This window comes from Camarhynchus parvulus, chromosome 3 (genome assembly GCF_901933205.1).
Source record: "Camarhynchus parvulus chromosome 3, STF_HiC, whole genome shotgun sequence".
Lineage (NCBI taxonomy): Eukaryota > Metazoa > Chordata > Aves > Passeriformes > Thraupidae > Camarhynchus > Camarhynchus parvulus.
The window spans coordinates 39867710-39889568 of NC_044573.1; the positions used below are offsets into that span (position 1 = coordinate 39867710).

At 38.1% G+C, this 21859-nt stretch overlaps 1 protein-coding gene across 2 annotated transcripts in view; it reads left to right on the top strand.

The window, feature by feature from the left end:
• The window catches only part of SMOC2 (SPARC related modular calcium binding 2), a 138617-nt gene that overhangs the window by 35959 nt on the left and 80799 nt on the right, over positions 1-21859 (top strand). For both annotated transcript variants that reach the window (XM_030945597.1, XM_030945596.1), the window contains exons 2-3: positions 8715-8886; positions 20964-21070. In XM_030945597.1, the coding sequence (XP_030801457.1) occupies positions 8715-8886; positions 20964-21070 (279 nt within the window). The remainder of the gene's footprint in view (positions 1-8714; positions 8887-20963; positions 21071-21859) is intronic.

The following is a 21859-nucleotide window of genomic DNA, read 5'->3' on the forward strand; positions in this document are numbered from 1 at the left end:
AGGCAATGCATACCATAAGTTTCAATAGTGTTTAACTTTTTGGATGTAGCAAAATGGAAAAAACCCAGCTGTTTATGTTGAACTGAAGTTAAAAATAACTTCAATAAAATTCACAGGAAGATTTTTCTTACCCCTGAAAAGTCAGGTAACCTGGTTTTTGGAAGAAAAGAAAAGAAAAGAAAAGAAAAGAAAAGAAAAGAAAAGAAAAGAAAAGAAAAGAAAAGAAAAGAAAAGAAAAGAAAAGAAAAGAAAAGAAAAGAAAAGAAAAGAAAAGAAAAGAAAAGAAAAGAAAAGAAAAGAAAAGAAAAGAAAAGAAAAGAAAAGAAAAGGTTGCAGATCATTTGCCCTTGCTGAGGTGCACTTTTATTACTTCTAAATATCTACAGTATTAAATGTGTTGGCTGTTTTCTTCTAAAGTGAATACACTAGGATCAGTTTGCAAAAATAAACGGTTTCATGAAATATGAAGGCATCCTCATCTTGGAAATGAATGAATGCAGTCAGATAAAGTGTGTTTTAGGGTCACTTATAGTATTTATCATGTCCTGAAAATCAAGACCATTATTTTATTTTTATTTGTACGGGATCAGTGCCAAAACATTTTTTATGCATTGTTTCTGGTGCTCAGATTTTGTAGCTTCTGGTGTGACTCATTTGAAGTGAGTGCTTTGTGCTTGAAAAGACTGTGCTATAGAAGCATTCAAATGAATCAGGGAAAGGTCCTTCTGAAAGGGTGATTCACCATGGCTGAGTGCTACTCAATTGGAGCCCAAGCCTGCTTCTCTTTTTGTCTGTATGTTTACATTAGTAGGAATGGAACCAGATAATAAAATTAAGCTACTGAAGAGAATAGCCCTTCAAGAGGTATGGTTTCACTACCTTTGAGTTTCTTTTTAAGACATAAAGAGGAAGAAAGAGTAGATTTGGGCTTCTTGTTCTTGTAGCGTTTTCTGGCATTCATGTGTCCATGCTTTCTTGAAAGCAAGAAAGAATGTATGTCATGGTTTGCTTCAGTTTCAGCCTAATCTTTCCTAGTTTATGTGGTTGCACAGCTGAGATATTCTGCCTTTTTTAGTAATTTGTGAGGCAGCAGTAAAAAGAAATGATGGATGTGCTGACATTCCCCCCCCCACCCCCATCCCTCCATCAATACAGCAGAGGTCACTTAAAAAAACACCTGTTAAAGCAATAAACATTTAAAAAATAACATACCAAAGCAAAACATATCAATCAAAGCACAACCCTGTTTAATAATTTTCTGTGCTGGTTGTAACAAGAGGAGACTGTAGTTTTGGCAGTGAGGCTCCAAAAGCTTTACTGCACTCCAGGCACTGAGGGAGTAAAGCACAACACTGTCCTAATTGATATGTAGGTAACTTGGAGCTGACTTTGAGTACTAATCCTGGGTGATTAAAAAAAAATAAAACAATAAGGACCACCACAACACAAAAAGCAAACCCCAACAAACCCAATCCCCAACTTCCCACTCAGTAAAATTGCATACTTTAGCTGTTTATTTCAACCATCCTGGAAAAATTTTATAGGGAAAGAGGCTATACATCAGCTACATATGAAAAGTTTCATGAAATATAATGAAGCAAAGATAGTGGTGGTGGGGGGTGTCTGTGTGCAAAGGTTTAACACGGCCCTTTTCAATAAAACAGTGTCTCAGCAGGTATTAGAGGCAGTTCTGCCTCCTGTGTGCCCCTGCAAATGCACAACCTACAGGAGACCTTTAATTTAGTTATTTTTGAAACCTAGAGCCCACCTCTGTTTCAGTTGTATGAAACCTGAGACTGTGACAGTTTGGTCCTCTTTGGTTTTTTTGACACTATGGGATATGTTATTCTCATAGGACTTGAAACAATTACAGGAGAGCTAGTTTATCAGACTCTCCAGCTCATAATGTAGAAGGGATGTTTTTAGGACATGATCTGTCTTTTCCAAGGCAGACGAAGCTTATCCTAAAGCTGCCAATTTCTAGTTTTTGTAGTCTACACAATTGGTTTCACACTATGACACCGTGATCATGGCTCACTGCCCTGGAGAGTGCTGGACTCTTGTGGCTGGGTCACTAATTTTTTGTATAAACAGGGATAATGAGCTCTAAAGAACGAATGTTCATTTTTTCCTCAAGTTTGAGATAACTTTATTGAGATCAGTAATCTGCTCACTTGTCTGGTAGGGGAATATAATGGGAACATTCTGATGCACACACCAAGAACCCTTGAGAAGAGGCAGAAGTGTTTTGATGAGATTCTTTGTTGTAAGTGCAAGTGGACCTTGCCCACTATAGTAGCAAGCATGGACATGTTCTGGCTCTAGACTCACATCTGATTAGTCTCAGAACTGCAGAATGGATCAGGTTGGAAGGGACCACAGTGGGTCATCTGGTCCAGCCTTGCGGTTCTAGCAGGGTTCTCCTAGAGCACACTGCACAGGATTGCATCCAGTTGCTTCTCAAATATCTCCAATGAAGGGTACTCCACAGCCTCTCTGGAAAATCTGTTCCAGTGCTCAGTCCCCCACACAGTGAAGTTCTTCCTTTCGTTCAGGTGGAGCTTTCTGTGCATCACTTTCTGCCCATTTCCTCTAGTCCTATTGCTTGACACCCACTTATAGGTATTTATACACATTAATGAGGTCTCCTCACAGTCATTTTTTTCTTGAGGCTGCACAGGCCCAGTGTGTGATGGCTTCTGTGTAAATTGCTCTGTGCAAGATTAACCTTAATGGTGATGTTCTGTATGTTTGTAAACAAAAGGAGGTCACAATTTCAAGTACACAGCTCTGGGTTTGTCATGGAACAGACAATAAGGACTGTTTTGCTTCAATGGGACAGCACAAGGTGAACAAATCTGTTCAAGATTGGTTGAGTAACAGCAGTTATACAAAGCAGGTATTTTGAAGGTACTGCCCTTAATAACAGGGATGAGGAGAACTTAAGTTTCCCATCCATTTCAGTGCTAGGGCTGAATGCTTTCCCATGGCATTGGAATGAGAGTTTTTAGAATCATAGAATATGAGTTGGAAGGGACCCAGGAAGATCACCTTCTGCTTCATTCCTTGGGAGAAGAGTAAAGAAATAAACGTTGAAAAGATTAGTAGTGTTTCAGTGAAGCAGATTGAGACAGGCTAGCTGATTGGAATGCTCTCTAAGGCAGAGTGTAACATGGGTATTTAAACATCATTGCCTTTTTCTGAAATACACTTGCGAATATGACTTTACAGAATATAACTTGCATATATCTACATATATGCAGACACACACACACATACATGCAGACACACACGTGTTGTTGTTGTCTAACTCATTTTTCCATTGTAGACAAGCCCAGAGGGAACGAAATATTCCTAGCTTGGAGATTTCCACATCTGCCTGTCAGGCAGCTATCAGACAGGAACAGCATGACTACATAAATCACTGTAAATCAGCACATTTTTCACCAGCACAAAGCTCTCAGCACAGAGCTACTTTAGAGTGCACTGCTCCATAGTTGTTTGCAGACCTCCCATGCCAGCAGCAGGGAAGTCAGGCCATTATATTCAGCATCTCACAGTAACCAGATGTAGAATAAAGAAATTGACTTTCAAAGCTGTAGTCTCCAGTAGGCTTTTCCAAGCAAATCAGTGATGTCTAGTGTCTATCTTCTCTCTTCTGCTTGTTTTTCAGGCCCTTTTGGCCTTCAACCCTCCAAGATAAGGTGTTAGTCTCCTGTTTTATCAAACAATATTGAACTGTATTTTAGATTCTGAAAATAGCATTCACTTGGTCAAAGGGAAAGTCTGTATATCAGTTATAAGGGGTCCACAAAAAGTAATAAAATAAAAACCTGTTGTGAATGTGCTTAAATACCTAGTGTCAGTGGAGGGAATGTAGATCCAGTCAAAATTGAAGGAATCTGTAGATTGCAGAAAGGTTAGTTAAAAACCTCTGATGAACTATCCAAATCCATGGAATTCAATGTCTGTCTTTTTCATAGTCCATGGACTCCAAGCTGGTGTTACAGAAAAGAATGAGCACTTCTATCCACAGAGAGAAAAAGTGGTTTCCTGGTCTTCACCTTTATTGATAAAACTTATATTAGGGAAAATTAAAAATAGGTTTATCATGGTTATGAGTTATGCTTTATATGCAGCCTATATGTGTTGAGGATGTCTCTATGGGATTGCAAGTATTAGAAACAAGCTGGCCCAAATTTAAGGAAAAAACAAAAAAAAAAGGGGGGAAAGCACTCCTGCCTTGCTCAGATTAATCAAAAAGTGGCATCAAACCAAAGACAAAATCTACAGCTGTGCACTATATTATGAAATGTAGAGTAGAGATTTCCCATTGCTGTTTAAGAGACTTTGAGCCAGATTCAATAACTAATTTTTACACCTCAGCCTAAGTGTGTCTATTGTCAGCTTTTCTTCCAATACAGAGAGCTGCTGGTGCTCCCCATTGCCAGACTGTAACACTGCTCTTGCCTCTTCTGCTTTCTTGGGCCAGCAGTTCAGCTTGTATCCACTTGTTGGCTCTCTAGCCAAGCACCATTTTTCTCACCTTATACTCTGTCATCTGCTTAGAAGCAAGGAGAGTTTCTCTGAACTTTAGAGGGTGGGTGGGGTCACAGATGTGTGCACCAGAAAGGCAAAGGTGTGCATGTGACTCAGTTTTATGTGAAGAACTTTTCTGCCCTTGCAATGATGTAGCTGCAGGATGTAGACCAGAGGAATGACACTGAATCCCTGCATAAGAGTGAACAGTGTAAGGTAAAGATTATGTGTTACACCATAACAGTATTACACAGGTTATACACATACTATTTTAATAAATAGTTTAAAAATAGCACAGTAAGGAAACCATCCATTTTCTACTCTTAAGGTACTGGAAAAACGTTCTCGTTGGCTGCAACACATTCCTTGTGGTTGGAGAGATAAGCATCCTGACTGTCCGTAGCCCAGATGTGGCACCAGTGACAAAAACTAAGGTGAAAGATAAATCAGAGTGGAAAACAGCAAAAAACAGAGCAGAAATGTTTTCCTCCAGTTTAAGCGAGGTTTCATGTGTCTACTGCTTCATACTCTGAACTTCAGTAACAGAGAGATGAAAGATCACTGGGACCATCAGTGATACATTTCATCCAGTATTAAGATTCTTTGAAGTGTGAGACAGTGAAGGAAAGCACTGGAATTCCATAATGCCAGAAATATATGACAGTAAATAGTATTTCAGAAATGCTTATACCTGTCAAGTGGGTATATCTAGTGACTTTAGTGATTAGCTTTTATTCATGAGGTAAACCTAAAATCAAACATTTTTCTGCTATAGCCCCGTTATCATTCTTTCTTCTCAGAAATACTACATAAGAATTTAAAGCAGTGCCTAGTACAGAATATTAAGTGCTTTGGAAGCTGGGTCTTGTCAAATATAGTGCTTTGGAAAGGTGAAATGAATGATACTAAAATGCAAAAGAGAAGATAAGTTACAGCAATTCCAGCTGAGTCTGGAATCTGTGGAATAATTTTTAGTTGACACCAATTTTTTGAAACATGACTAGACTGGTTTCTGTGACATTAGGGCAAGAACACCTCTCAGTTAAAAGTGTTTTGTTTTTAATAGGGTTTAACCATAATTGTCCACTTTATGCTGGTTGTTCAAAATAATTCCATCTCAGGTTGGTGGGCTGTTGTTGGCCTAATTTCAATCATTACCAGCATTCAACAGAAATGCTGCTTTAAGCTTGTCTTTCAGTGAATCACGTGTTTGTACAATAACACATTTGTTAAGTGAATTCAAAGGCAGAAATAGATGAATCAGTACTGAGAGTGAGTCACTTTCTGGTCCGTATTGAACCATTTTTCTGTCTCTCTAAACTGTCCTATCTTAATCAAAAGTACTCTTTTCACAGGAAAGTAGAGCTCTAAGATGTGCATCAGTCTGATCCCAGCTTCTCTGTCACTGACTGTGCTTGTTTTTCTTTTCTTATGAGAAATTCCATAGCCCTTTCTTGTTTCAGCATTAGTTTTTGATGTGTTCATCAATTCCTTTGACTATGTGAGCAAGCAATACTGATTTTGACTTGTACCATCTTACACTGCTGTAGTAAAGATGACAGTGAAGTATTTTCCAAATGTCAATCACATACTTTCTCTATTTTTTTTCCAAGTACATTTGCTAGTCTCTTTTGCATGCCATCTTTCCTTAAAATTGCTTGCCTTTTTGTCCTTCCTGCTCTTAAATCCCTCAGTTACACTAGGTTGGTGGAAATTGTTTAAATGTACAACCTAAATTCTCCAGTGAGGTTTGGCTAACCAATAAGCTATTCAAGTGGTTTTGTCTTCATCCTCTGCTTTTCCAGGTTGCTCGGATATCCTTGAGCCCTTAATTTGCCCTAATCTCCTCTAAGGCTTTGAAATAATAAAATACTTAAATAAAACTCTTTGGATAAATGCCCTTTAAAATACGCTTTATCTGTGAACTATCATGCTCTCAAGGGAGTGGATTTTGTTCCTCAGACAATTTAAGGGGATTTTCTGTCCACAGTGTTACTGTCAGACATACCCATCTTAACTCCTGCAACAGTTCAAAACAGAACAAATGAGGAAACTCTGGGGAAGAAATGGTACAGGGGCTAGACTCCTGCTGTGTGTGATTTTCTTTTGGTGCCTGGGTTCAGTCCCCTGATCTGCTGCATGATTTTCTGTGAGTCACAAAGCCTTCCTGTCCTTTTGAAAACCAATTCTCTGCTCAACAGGAATGTTGCTGAGGATAAGTTAAGGGTGGCAAAGTGCCTAGCCATTACAGAGGGGTAGTCTTCCACACACTGAAAGGCTGTATTCCTTACTTTGCAAAATAGAAAGAGGGAGATCACCTGGCTTGCCATCACCAAATCCACAGGGGAAGTTGGAGGCAAAGCAGAGGACTGGATCTGTTTTTGTTTTCCAGGGGCCCCATGGGGTCCATTTTTCATTGAGAAGTCCTTTTCAAAGTCCTAGGTAGGCCTAATCTCAGAGTCCTGCAGATGCCTCCCAGGCAAGAAAGGGAAGCTAGGACAACCTCACGGGGCTCCTACTTTGCAGCACATCAGGGCACCCAGGCAAGTCCTGAAGACCAACATGGTTTGGAGGTTGTTCAGAGCCATGGATGCCTGTCTTTGCTGTTACTCATTGTGCAGGTAAAGGGAGATTATTTCAGTTTTTCTCCCTTCCCACTCAGCTCACCTAATTATTAATTTCTGTTGGCAAGGAGCTGCAAAATAACACTGACACGGGGAGCAAGGAACATCTGTCCTCCACTTCTGGAACTCTGTGGCTAGATTCCTTGGAGAAAGATTTGGGGTTTGTGTGTAATTTGTGAGTAATTTGCTTCTGAAGTTAATTATTCCTAAAAGTGAAAAATTGCTCAAAAATGTTGGGAAAAGGAAGCTTTCCTTTTTATCTTAGTATGCCACTAAAATATAAAAATTCTGGTAAAAGTCCAACCATATGACTATTATTTTAAAGTGATACCTTTGAGATAATCTCTCCATTTTCATGCAGACTCTCCAGAAAGACATCTGTATTTCCTCACATTAAATGATAGGAAATGGAAATAGACCACAGTTTTAAGAGGAAGATTATGAAGATTTATAACTCTCTTTATATATTTCTTATGTGTAATAAAATATAGGGGATCTATATATAGCAATTTTTTTTTTAATTTTTAATCCCAGATGCTACTCTTTTTTCTTTTTTTGCTTTCTTTTTTTTTTTCCCTTGAAATTTTCCTCCTCATAATTTCAGCTTCTCATTTGAAGTTCAAAATTTTCTCTACCTGAGGTTTGTAATGATGAAGTAGCATCAATGAAAACAGGACTTTAGCTGGGTGCAGATCTTTTCTTGGGCACCTCATGATGCTTAGGACACTGATTACCTCCTGGTAGCTGTATGCTTTGCTTAATTCTGTGCTTGTTCAGAAGAAGCAGAAAAAGAGAAATTCATCTGAGCACTTACTGAGTTCATCTTCTCCCTTGTCCCAGCTTTTCAAGAGCTCAGAATATAAAGTAATACCTTTGTTTTTATCCGTCTTTGTTTTTGGCTGGCATGTAGTGGCATCAGATCTGATTAGGGTTTTTTTTGGCAGCATGTTTCAGGGTGAGAAGCTCCTTCTTTTCACAGTGCCAAGGATGATGCCAAACTCATCAGCCTTCCGGTCGTGGCATTGGAGGGATGAACAATTAGGTCGGGTTCAGTGTACTTTGTGTTAAAACTAGAAAGAGATGCATTGAAATCCACAATGAGAATATTTATGTTAAAAATCCTACTTGTGTCTTAGAACAGACTTTTCGGCTTGTCATTGTGGAATAATTAATACATATCTAATAAAACAGACAAGCATTCATTCCTGTCTCATTTTTGTTGTAAAGAATGTTTCGGCAATCATGATTTTCACTCCAAAAACTCCAAGTTACTGTTTTGAGGTTCACAATGGTTGAAAGAGATTCAGAGACTCCCTAATTGTGATACTGGATTTGGTGTGTGTTTTGGGAATGTTGCAGTCACTGCCATTTCACAGCAGCAGTGGAAAAACCCCAGATACAATGAATCAGCTAGGATCTGAATACACAAAAAGGCAGGAGTTTCTTTTCAGTTTTGGGTGATTTGTATGTCTTTGCTGGGGAAGAGGACCACAGAGCAGTTTTCACATGGGAATAGCATTCCTACAGCATTAATTTCTTTTTTTTCCCTAGTTTTTGAGAGTGGACCAAGACAAAGACAGAGAATGCAGCCTGGACTGTGCAGGTTCTCCTCAGAAATCACTCTGTGCATCTGATGGAAGAACTTTTCTGTCCCGGTGTGAGTTTCAACGAGCAAAATGCAAAGACCCTCAGCTGGAAATAGCCTACCGAGGCAACTGCAAAGGTGAGAAAATTGGCTTCCCTTGACCATAATGAAAAATAATAGACCCTAAGAGAGTGTTTGAAATGTCTGTGAATTGAAAACCAGGAGTGCTGGACTTGGAGAGTTTTCTAAGAGCAAGTGGGTTGAAATAAATCCTGTTATTTCTATCACAATATTCTATCTAAAGAGAAATGAATCTTGAGACTTCATCAAAACTGTGACTCCTAAGCCATTTATTTTTCAGTAAGTCACTGTTAAGGAAATTGCTTGACCAGGTCCTTGTTCAGAAAGACCATATCACTGGCAGGTTCAGAGGAACTCTTGCAATTGCTATCTTGCAAGATTTCTTGTCTAGTAAAATTTGGCATTTTGAGTTTGAGATGGTCAAATTAAGTCTTGTATTTCCTAACTGCAATCACATGAGGGTGATGGTGGTAGGGTGGGTTGAGTCAGAAAAAGTGAAAACAAAAAAATGCATATGCGTAAAGCCCTCGCAGGCCATTCCTGCCTGTATAATCCACTCCTTTAGCTCTGATCTCTGTTTAGACAATTTCAGTGACATGCAGCCCAACAAAATATTTGGGCAGTTAAATCTTTTAGAGCAGCTTGGTGCTAGACAATGCAGTTCCTTACTGAAGTGTAAGGTGATTCCCAACACAGTGATCTTTCTAAAATGTAAGAATAGCCATGGTCATAAAGATTTACTTTTCCTCTGTCCTAAAGAGAGTGGCAGGGAGTGGAGGTAGGGGGTGGGAGAAAGACAACCCCAGGGACCACACCAATTCAGCCTGTAGGAGGTAATTTTCTACATCATCTCTCTCCATTAGCTCCTGCAAACCTCTGAAGCATCAAGACTGCTTCAAAGAGACATTCTGTCTCATCTTCTGCCTGGATGAAACAGTATCCTCATTCTTCAGACCTTTCATAGTAAACCATTGTACTGCGTGATGGATCTATTTACTGTGGTGGGCAAGGTTAACATAATGGAGCTACCTGAGCCAAAGCTTTTGTTACACTCATGAACGACAGAGACAATTATTGTGCACTTGGTATTTGTTCATTTTATACATTAGAGCTTTATGGAAATTAGTTTTGAGTGTTTTTCTTGTTTTTTATATCATATTGAAAAAGTAGTCTGCAAGAAATTTTCTTCATTAAGATGAGAATTGCTTTACTGGAGGTTTCGTCATTGATGCTGTCAAATTTTTCTGCAGTCAATAGCTGCACTTTGGAGAAGTACTCATTTGCTGTTTATTTATTAATGCATACAGTAGAATTGTAGAATTGGAATTAGACACTTTAGGCACCTTAAATATTTCTGATAGCAGGTACAGATCATGTCTCTTCAATCAAGTGTTTTTTCCTTTGATTGGTAATAGACAGATATTTGCCAATAATGCACTTAGTATCAGCAAGAGACGAGTACTCTTTTAATTTTACATTTTCATGGTATTTCTTATTCAGTAAAGCAGTCTTAAATTTTGAAATGACCAGTGTCTTTATTCCTGCTTATGCCTGTGATCATCAGAAATATTTCAAGCTGTAAAAACAAGTTTTAAAGAAGAAGATGACTCATTGGCCTAGCTGCTGTTTCAGTTTAAGCATTGCTAGGGCTAGTTCTGATACTCATATCAAACATTCAGATAGAGCCAAGGAAGTGCTCTGATTAAGACCTTTTGAGCCAGTTGCTTTTGAGTGGTAAAATTTGTTATTGCAGGTAATGCTTGATCAAAAAGCAGAGGGTTGTTTTAGTAGGGCTGACCAAAAAGTGATGTTTCATTAGAGAGCAACTTTCAAGGTTTCAGAATTTACTTTCATTCCATGTAGGAATGAAAACAGATCCTTTTGGAAGTGTTTGTCTGTACCCCTGAAAAAACAGACACCCACCCTAGCTTCCCATTAAAGCATTGGTTTTGGAACATATTTTGAGCTTGCAGGTAAAAGGGAAAGAAACATGCATTTTTCATGTGAATGTTCTGAAGGGAGAAAAGAGGTGATTCCTGGTATAGACTTTGCAACTTTAAACCTGTGCTGTGTTAATCATCCACCACTGATCAAAAAGGCAATCTTAAGTCTGTCTCCTCCTATCTTCCAAAAATAGTCCTTATTCACCTCACAAAAATCTTCTCTAAAAACAAAATATTTCCAAGTACCATTTTAATTAATTTAAGGATGACTAGCTCTTTGTTTGGTTCAGTCTATTCAGTAGCAATCTAAAGATTTTGACAGTTTATGTTGACAGCCTTTTGGAATAATTTTGAGTCCATCATTTCTTGTTTAGATATTCAGAACTGTGATTTCATTTTACATCCATAAGGAATTTTGAATGACTACCAGACTGATGTCTGCTTTCTCTGTTTCTTTTTCCTTCAAAAGGCAAATTTATATTGACTCTTTTTTCTCTTTTGCACCTGTTCTCAACTTTTTTCTCATCTATTTGGTTTTGAACACTTAAATACTAAAAAGCACAAAGGGATAGTTTGCTCTGTGTGTGCTGGTTCCCTTTCTAATTGAAGTTCCATTCACAGCAAGAGTGATCAGCCCAGGCAATTCTTTAGCATTGCAAAGGAAATAATTTTTAGATCCTAGATCTTAAAAGATCACAGTAAAATGGCAGCATTTAAGCAATTTTTTGCCTCGTACTTCTGTTCTAGTCCCTGATGGTTGCAGCAGAGATCAAAACAGTTTATACAAAGCTGAAAATGAATGGGCCCTGAACCTTCCTCTCATTTCTGAAAGACAACCCACCTTTAACAAAAAACATTAAAACAGACTGTTCTGTTAGCTTTTTTTTCTGAAGGCATTAATTTTATGATTTTTTTTCTAAGCCTTTGCTGGAATCCATTGCTAAGCTTGGAAATGCTATAAGAAGTTAAAATCTTATAAAGTTTCCAGCCTATTTTTGGAGTTTCTAAGAGCTCAAATAATCTGTGTACACTGTAGATGAAAATTCACATTTTTGGAGAGTTTTCCAAACAAAATCTTAATTCCAAAATTCTGGAGATTTGCCACTTGCTCAATACAGACATTTACTATGCAATGAGATTACGAATCTAATAAATAAATGTATGTTGACAGCTGAGAAATACTACTTGTGTTGTTTAGCAGTTAGGACTGTTAAAATATCACCTGTGATTGGGATCAACCACATGCACACACAAATGCTTCACAGTAAATCTGGCCCAGCATAGCCAAAGGAACAAAACATACAAGAAGTGGAAAAGCAATATAATTGCTTTTAAACTCCTCAGAAAGAAACAGATACTGTGTCTGCAGAAATTAATTAAGCAGTGGAAGGAGACAGTATGAGTTCCAGGCAGGTAAGGTGATAAATGCTCCCTGTTGTGTTTTGGGCACTGGCCAGCTGTGCTCTCCTGAAGACTGTATCTATGTGGCTCAGGGAAAAGATGGGCCAAGGACTGTTTCCAGCAGGCAGCATGCACAGAGGTGCCTTCTTCTACAGGTTTAAGGCTGTTCAGCTTTTTTATTTTTACTTTCTTTTTCTGTTGAACTTTTTGTTTTCTAAATAGCATTAAGAATACTAATTTAATTTCTCAGTTTATTTTTAGGTGAATATACCTGGCCCATAACTGGGGCCCTGGAGACTAATATTCTTTATGTATTAAGCAAGTGGCTCAGTAATATATTTGGTATTCTGGCATTGTGATCAATGAAAAAAACCAAATTCATATGTATCTTGCCAGCATGCCTCTACCCTGACACAGAGTTCTTAAAATGGCCCAGCTAGGGTACTTGGATTTTGTGGTTTCTCTACCAGTACTTCACTAAAATAAGACTCCTCTAATGGCTGGAGTTTTGATACAAATTGCCAATCACCATAAAATCTCCACTGCCAGCTCGCATCACGTTTCCTTACTTCACTACCATCATGTAACAGCAGCCTGGGTGTATAAGCAGCTGCTAAACTGGACTTGCACAAATCTCGGAGTGGTCCTTTCTAAAAATGGCAATGTAGGAGCTTTACACAGTGATATTTAATTTCTGAGGGGCTTGGAATATAATCCGTGTAACACTGAGTGCATACTCAGTATTTGCAGATGTGGCCCCAAAAATGGCTTGCTGCTTTGTGAGTACACGAAGGAGAGCCATCACACGGAGTAGTGTCGTTGTTATTCTGTAGCAATGTAGATCCCCTTTCTTGGTTGAAAACCCTAGGTAGGTCATGTTTAACTTAATTAATTTATGGTATCTTGAAGAGCCTCATTGTTTTAAGATGCTGTTTTTTATGAGCTATTATAGATATAACAAAAGGTAATATCTTCATTCTCACAAGTCACATAAAGAACCAAAGCACATCAAAATATGAGTGAAATTTCTCATAAAACAGGTATTTTACAATTTGCTTTCCTTAAAGAAGAAAATGCTCAGCATTTTTATCTTTAAATTAGGGCTTTCAGGAATAGTGAAAAGTTTCACTCATTTAAACTGTGATTACAATGAGTTAATGAATGGATTAAAAGCATGCTTAAATAAATTGAAATTTCTGCCTTTGGATAAACATACTAATAGGATTTTTCCCTTTGTGCAGAGAATGAAGGCATTGCTGGGCAGTAGTTGTTTTGAGACCACAAGTTAATCTTGGTCCCATAATTAATGAATCCAAGCATAATTTTGGAGAGACATTATTCTTGCCTAGAAGAGAGAACTGTGTTTTAAATGCTGGATGTGGTTTCTGAGTGCACACCTTTTCCAGGATTCCCATGGAGGCTGCCATCCAGCTCAGGTTTGCCTGTGAGCCAGGCGGGCGTGAGCTTGACGTGTGCGGGCCATGCCTGAGCATGTCCCTTAGCTCGGAGTGTGGGCAGGGACCTTGGCTTGGCCCTGCACCTGCTGCCTGGAAGGCAGCCCTGTGGGATGTGTTTGGGAGGTGGAACACACTCCCAAGATGTTTCGTTTGGAGAGAGAAAAAAGAAGTGAGTACGTATGATTCTTTTTCTAACTGAGGTGAGTAAAAGTGGGACTGGACCAAGGTGTCAATCTTAAAAATAAACTTGAACAGAGTGAGACCTTGGACAGTCTGTACCTTGAAAACAAGACGGTTTTCACGTGTCCTCAGCTGTCCCTTTTCACCTCTCCCTTTTCTTTTTTCTTCTCATCTTTAATGAGGAAAAAAAAAAGAACAATGCAGGTTTTTTCATTATTTCGAAAAACATATTAAAAAAAGAATATATTGAGAAGTGGTACTAACTTTGGGATTATTGAAAATAAACCTTACAGGGGGAAGATTGATTATATGGCAGATTTTTGTCTTAAAATAGTTTCAGCTAGGAGCTGTCTTCTCCTTTTTCAGACGTATTTTCTCACTGTAGACACTGTGTTTAATCTGTAGAATGATTGCAAGTTTCCAGACTGCGATGCTGGCAATCCTGGTGCAGATACTGTCAGTCCCAACCTCATTTTGGTTTTGAGTCTTCATTTATATTATGTGTTGAGATGTTACACATCAAGCCACTATAGTAAAAGTGGTGAGAAACAAAATATCCAAAATGGTGAAAAAAGGTATCTACATATAGAAGTTACAAATTATGTTATCGCTTAAAACAAGTGCAGTTGGCTCCTGATTATACTTTCTAGTATTTAATGGAAATGAATATATTGTGGAATATTTTTGTGGAACATTCTTTGTTCTTTTCAATGTATCTAGTAGTATTTAGAACACAAGACAAGTAACACGGGGATAGTATCCACAGTTTTCTGGAGATAGAGTTTATATCTTTTTAAAATAATCAGTTTTTATTGATAACATTTCTCCAAGCAGAATTTGCTGAAGCCAGACTGCACAGAAATAAGGCATGTTAAGGGCATACTTATGCACAAAAAATTGGTCTTCATCAAATCAAATATACAATACAACAATTTGATTTGAAAGTAATCTTTTTTCTGGGTTTTTGTGGAGTTTTAATTTCTGCTCTTGTATTTTCAGTTTGAGTTTCAGACATCATATAAAAATGAAGGTCCTAAAAGAAGTGGAGAGTGTTGAAGCAATAATACTGCACCAAAGACTAAGAACCACAAATCTTTGCAAACCTTCTCAGATTTCAGTGCAAGAATTAGCAAAATAGACTTCTCCAAACTATCAAATCTCTGCTCTTCGCAGAAAGCCAGTGTAGCCTTTGACATCTAAAAAATCAGAAAGCTGTTGCTTTAGTTTTTCTTGAAGTATTTGATTCAGTTCTAATCAGACTGTATCTCTCCAAATGCAACTGTTAGCAAACTGAAATAGTGTGCCAAGAAGGAATCCAGCACAGCATTCCTTATTTTATCTTAGAGCTTAGATATCTAAACGGCTGTGTGGTTGCTAAATGTAGGGGGAAAAAAGAAAAAGCAAAAGCAAAAAGAAAACAACAAAGAAACCCCACACTGCCTGGCTCTGACTGTTAGATGCCAATAGAGGAGAGTTTAGGCTAAGATTTCTCTGCTGTTTTGTTTGAATCCAGAAAGCAACTATAAAAATAAATAGTGAAAGAGTTGGCCAGCTCTTGTCACGAAGCAGCAAGTCATTATTTTATGGTTGTGTCAGGCTAAATGTCTGTGCTGACATCCTTTCCAACCCAAGAGGCTAATATCCCTGCATCTTTAAAACTAATACTTTCAGCATGTATGGTTTGCTACGTGTTTCCTATCGCTAGAGGCTACAGCTTTTTATCTGCTTTGCTGTTAGGCACAATCAGTTCTTTACAATATACATTGACCTAGGTCAAATAGAATGGTTAATTTTCATGAGTGGTTTATTCCGTATAAACCAAGTGGTGTCTTGTGCTCTGAATAAAATTTTTGTGCTAAATTAACTGCAAATAAAGATTGTTTGACTTTTATCATATGACTACCAGTTACCAAAAAGGTACAGCAGTGGGAAAGAAGCACAGAAACAGAAACAAATTCTGATTTGTAGGAATTCAGTAAATGCTCAGGTGAACAGCGAACTTGAAACAGCTTGTTGCACTGCATGTTTCTAAGTTTAAGGACAAGTGTACATAGGTATTCTGGCAAAATAGAGGTGCAAAGGGAAGCAGTGAAAGGTCTTTGGATTACGTGTGTCTACACTAGGTCTGGTTGTTCACATCTCTGTGACTTTAGAAAAGATTTCTCTTTGGTGTAAGAACAGCTGACTCTCTGTGGGAAGCTCTCAAGGAAACCTTCAAATGATTAATTTAACCACTTCATATATAGTTTTTACAAAGTAGAAAATATCTCTGATATGTTCAACAGAATATTCTATTTATAATAAAATAAGTAAGTAAAGGATGAAGTGTATTTTTTTTTCATAAATAAATAACAAGGTTGTGTCAAACACAACAATCTCTTGCAAAGCAAGCAAAGTTTGCTCCATGTATTGGGACTGAGAAAGGGATTTTTATTCCTACTGTGATGCATAGCAAACCAAAAACACTGGATGAACTAAACTGAAATCTTTGCAAGAGATTTATCTATACTTTTGGCAAGATGTTTACTTTTCCATGAGACAATCTGGGTTAGAACTCCCTGTAGAGCCCCAACATGCCTGTAAATCAATTGTACTGAATGTCACCTTAGAGATGGTGTTTACACCCTTGAGGAGCTTGTGTCATTGTTACAATGATAAACTTCTACTTTGTAGTAATAAACTTCCCTCTGCTTGATATATTATTCAAGGATTAGCCAGCAGAGTTGAAGTTGGTGCATGTTTTTTTCCCTGAAGCTCAGTGTTCTCGGAGTGTCCTGTTGGAAATAAAGCATAAAGTGAGATTAGTTCCAAGTCAGGCTGGTTCTGTTTGTGAGGTTAACTCTATTTCCAGAATTTCCTGTTGACTTCAGTGCTATCTCAGGAAGGTCCTGCAGCAATGTAGTGGCAGGACTTCATAGGTGAAAGTTTTCCCTGTTGCACAGAGAAACTTAGATCAGAATTAAGAAGACTTTTTATTTTGTTTGTGCTTTCTGGTCACCGGTCTCTCCTGGAAGTCAGAATTGTCACTAGGGCAATTCAGAAAGACCTGCCCAAACAGCTACAACTCTGTACTCCCTTAAGTCCTCCGCATTTCTGTCCAGTCCCATACACTCATTTTTGTCTTCTGTTGTACACCTCAAGATGTGTTCATCTTATTAAACCTCTGGTTGCTTTTGCAGTCCTGGTGCTAAGTCACAGAGGTACAGTCAACACATTGGCCAACATGCGGTGCTAAAATGCAATGAGCCTTGTACCAATCCAGTTTGACAGCTAACAGAGTCCCAGTGAGCTGATTTAAGGTAAACTCATGCTAATTTCTATGCCAGGAGATATTTTTTTTATGATTCCCCACAAGGCTGTGGGATGTAAAAGCCCATTTATCTGGAGTTGAGAGGATAAAGTCTCACTGAGTTCGTCTTTGACACAATTCTAAATTACAGCTGGACATGCATATCTGCAAAATTAGTTCTTCTCATTGTATGACTATAGCCAAATTAGGCTGCATTTCAGCAGGTCATATCCCAGAGTCCAGCTTGATCTTGCTGGCTTCCTTATTAACACTTTAGTTAGGAAGTAAAATAAAGTATAGTGGGAATTCTAGTAAGAAACTTATAACAGTTTCAATCCCCTTATTTTTCCACTAGAAAGTTCCAAAAATTTAAACAAAAACAGATTAAAAAAACCCCAAAAACTTTGCTGCATTACACAGTGCTTGTCATCCTTCCACAACCCTGCAGCCTCAGAGTCCCCTCTGCTCTCAGGTTTGTTACCAGAGGGACACTGCTCACCTTGTAAGACTCTAGCCTGCTTTTGTCAGGGGCAATGCTGAAAAGTCAAAAGCTGTGGGCTGATTAATCAGCACAGAGGTACTGGGTCAGTCCTATCACCTTTCATACTTGGTCTTAATTTCAAAATAATCAGGTTCCATCCTGATCTGAATGATTCCTGTCCTAGATAAACAACAAAGTTGAATCTGTGTGTGAGAGACTTTACTGTTACCCATCCCCTTAGATGTATTTATTTATTGTTTGCTTCATTTATGTAAACTAAATTCTGGCAAACCACATAATTCTAGACTCATCCTATTAATTTGACCTTCATGTGCAGCATTTTCTGCACTTCTACAGGTGCACAGAGGAGTCTAGCAAGAATTGTCTGGGTGCAGTCAAAGGAGACTTTGCACAGTAAATCCCACATTTTTCTTTCCTCAATGGTCATGAGCAATGGTCATGTTGAAGGTTTTTCTCCCTATGGATTAGGATGTCATCCATCACTTATTTATGCATGTTAGGAGCTGCAAGTTTTCCCTACAACTATCTCTTGTCTGATATTTTGATGTGAACTCATGTTTCAGCCTTTCTTCAGTCATGTCAGGAAATATTTTTTCATCCTTTTTCAGCTGTTATTTTGCATAAATGTATAGCCCTTAAATGTCTTGAATTCTTTATCTTTGGAAAAATTTCTGGAAGTTATGCAACAGATTTTTAGGGCATTGCAACCAGGGCACAGAGGCAGATAATCAGATGGTGTAATTTTACAAATTTATAGAAAATACTATAATTTCTTTTCTCTTCAATGATCTCGTTTTTATTTGAAGGAACTTAGCTCCTCTGAATTAACAATTTAATGGTCAACAGAACTGGAAATAATATTTTGACTTTCTACACTTTCAGATGCTTAACTTGATAAGAGATCTTCCTCGTGGTTTTATTTTGTGTATACTGAAGCACAGTAATATCCAACAGGTTTAAAATGTTTCCATGGTTATATAATACAAAATAAGACTTCAAATGTGAATTTTATATTCCAATAAATTTGGTGACTGTTGATTTTAAAGCATATTAGATCATCCACGAATAGGAGGCCTTTAGTGCATCAGGCTGTTTAGGAACAAGTGGTGGACAGCTTTGGAGAACTTCTCTTCTTGGCATATTTTTATGATAATTCAACTATTGAAAATAATTTACAACTCTGCTGGTTCTATACCAGAGACCTTATGTGATGGAATTTATATCACTTTTCCTTTTAGACATTTAAACCACATGTCATTCTAGAAAAACGAGGACAGAGGTCCAACAAAGGAGTGATTTATTTTCAGTTAAAATACTAGCTACATTAAAACCACATGTTATTAAGTACTGTATAACCAAACCATGCTCAGAAGAATGCTTACGACACCAAAGCTAGCTTAAAATGACTCTTTTTTTTCCCCCAAGAAAAATCTTTGGCAGTGCACACATTAACAGATTTTACCTGAGCTGCACAGTACATTGACTATACTTCTCCCTTGGAGGAAAAAAAACTATTAAAGTGCCATAGTACAAATTAATTCAGTTCCTTATTATTTTTCTTTCTCACATTTCTGGATGCTTGAACTTCTCTGTCCCTTTCAGTTATCATTTCATCTCTGTATCCCTCCTGAAACAGCAGAATACAATTAATGATGCTAAGACTGAAACACAGTTTTTCAAAGTGAAACTATTTGCATTTGGGGCATATTAGCAGCATGAACCCTCATAGTGCTCCTTTGAGAAGAGTAAAGTAACACACAGAACTAGTGCACATGAATCCAAGATCGGGAGGGAAATAGGAAGACTAGAATTAAGGGGCCCCAATTTTGTTTTCAGAATGCAGATGCTGAGGAAAAGTTTCTGTCCTCATTATGCTACACTTCCACACTACACTTCCACACCAGATTGTCTAGGACTTGAAGGGCTTTTTAATGCTAATGTTGCCAAGTGAGTTATCCAAAGCTCAGTGGGAGTGACAAGTGAAGGATTTACCCTGTAAAAAGAAACTTCTGCCATTTCACTGAGTTTCCAGGCTGGTTCTGTGAGTGTGTGTCTGGATCATACTGGCACAGAGAGGGTGCTTGCGGGACTGGGAATTCAACTGGCTCACCTGTGTGCTCCTAGGAATGCAAACCTCTGTCAAGTGCTGTTGATTCACTGTTCAGATTCTGTTTAATTTGCACCTTGCATGGACTAGAAAGGCTGTTCCCATGCTTTTGAAGAACTGCACGAGCATTAATGAATCACCATAACACCACTGTCTCCCAGGTAATCACTGAAAAATTTTAGCCTTAAAATGGGATTAACCATTTCCTGTCAAACAGTCTTTAAACCAAACAGGGATCAGAGGCAGCAAATTTCTCTGCTCGCATGTTTGAAATCATTCTAATTCAGATGTTACAGTCACATCTTGAAGTCATTAATATTACCTTAAGCTTGCCTGGTATTCTCATTTTTCCTGAAATTGCTTAGCTCAAGCAGATTCTGAAGTTCTGATTCTGCATCAGCAACATGATAAAATTTGTAGTGTAAAAGGTACAACAGCTTATGTTATGTGTCTTTTTTAAGCTCTTGGCTGCATAACTGACATAAAGTATATGTAGGAGAGAATATAGTTTGTTAGACAATAGAAACTCTACCGAATTAAAGCTGGCTGGTTTGCTGTTTAGTCTCTTGGATGGAGACCAATACCTGTAACAAAGGAGGTGGTGCAAGAGACCTCACAGTGGACAAAAAGGACCATGTGGTAGACTTGATGTCCCATGCTTAAATCATAAACTGTCACATTAAATTTTAGCATAATATGAATCATTCATGTCCAAAATTATTATTTCATCACCGTCCCAATAAGTTCCTGCACTGTACAGTATTTATATATTTTTTTATTTTACCAGCCTGGTCGTGACATCAGTAGTCACAGCTGAAGTTGCTGCCTAGCTGCAGTAAGTAGGAAGTACAAGGCAGCTGTGCTCCTGCTGTCTCCTTTGCCTTTCTTGAAGCACTAGAAAGCTGTTGTTGCCACCATCGCTGAAAGAATATTGTGGTGTGTGCAGTGTGGCAGCTATTGCTGTGTTAAATTGAGAGGAAAAGCTCCATTTGGTCTTGGTGGCATTTGGAACAGAAAGTTTTTCTGTCCAGGCATCTCTCAATTTCATTTCCCCATTATGGATTTTTGCCCAAAAATTATTGTCCTACTTTTTTTTTTCCTTAAAAATAATGCAAGTTGATTGTACATTTTCACTTATTAAAATTCTTATTCTCTTTGCACAAGTCTCAGGGTTGTCTTTTTCACAATATGGATGATCACCTATCTTTTTTTCATATTGCATCATCCAACTGACTTACCTTTTCTCTTTCTCTAGATGTTTCCAGATGTGTGGCTGAGAGGAAGTACACCCAAGAACAAGCACGCAAAGAATTTCAGCAAGTGTTCATCCCAGAATGCAATGATGATGGCACATATAGTCAGGTTGAACATTTTTTATTCAGTGTCTTGCATGATTGGAAGGTCAGAGTATGTGTGTTTGAAAAGGCCGAGGAAGAGACAAATGTAATGAAGGGAAATGTAATTTCAAAATTAAATGTAATTTGTACCAACATGTCAAAAAAAAAAAAAAGAAGGAAGGAAAATCTGTGTTATGTGTTGAGTCCTTGTTCTCTTTTTCAGAGTTGGCCAGCAAAAGAGCCAAACATTACCACTGTTCGTGTAATGCACTCCCTGTTCTTCTAGGATGAGGCAACTGAATCATTCTTGTAGCCCCCTGAATACTCATCGGATGGTAAAATGCTTGGAATTTGTGATCTGTTCCTGATTTGAACCAGAAATCTTGCAAATGGAATCCATATCTTAAGTGCTAAATCATGAATCATACAGAATCCTTCTATATTCTCTGCTGAATTTCTTCACAAGCATGTGGTCTGAAACTAATTTACTTAGATCACGGAATTCAGAAAGAACACAGTTAGAAGCTTATCCTGAGGTATATTTTCCAATCATGATTCCCTTCTGTCCCCTCTGTACTGCGTTTTGATCCTGGAGTTGTGCAGAAGACAACTTTTCTTTTTTTAAGCATGATGAGGCAAGTGATATTGGCCCTTAGAAAATATAATGCAATTGGTTTTTAAGAGGAATTCCAAGAGTTTCCTTTCTGACAGCTTGGGATATGAATAATGCTGGCAGAAGCACTCTGTGCTGCTCCTTCAGTGGGTGGAACAATATGTTCTCTATGTGGGAAAAAACTCAGGATTGCTTGTTTCA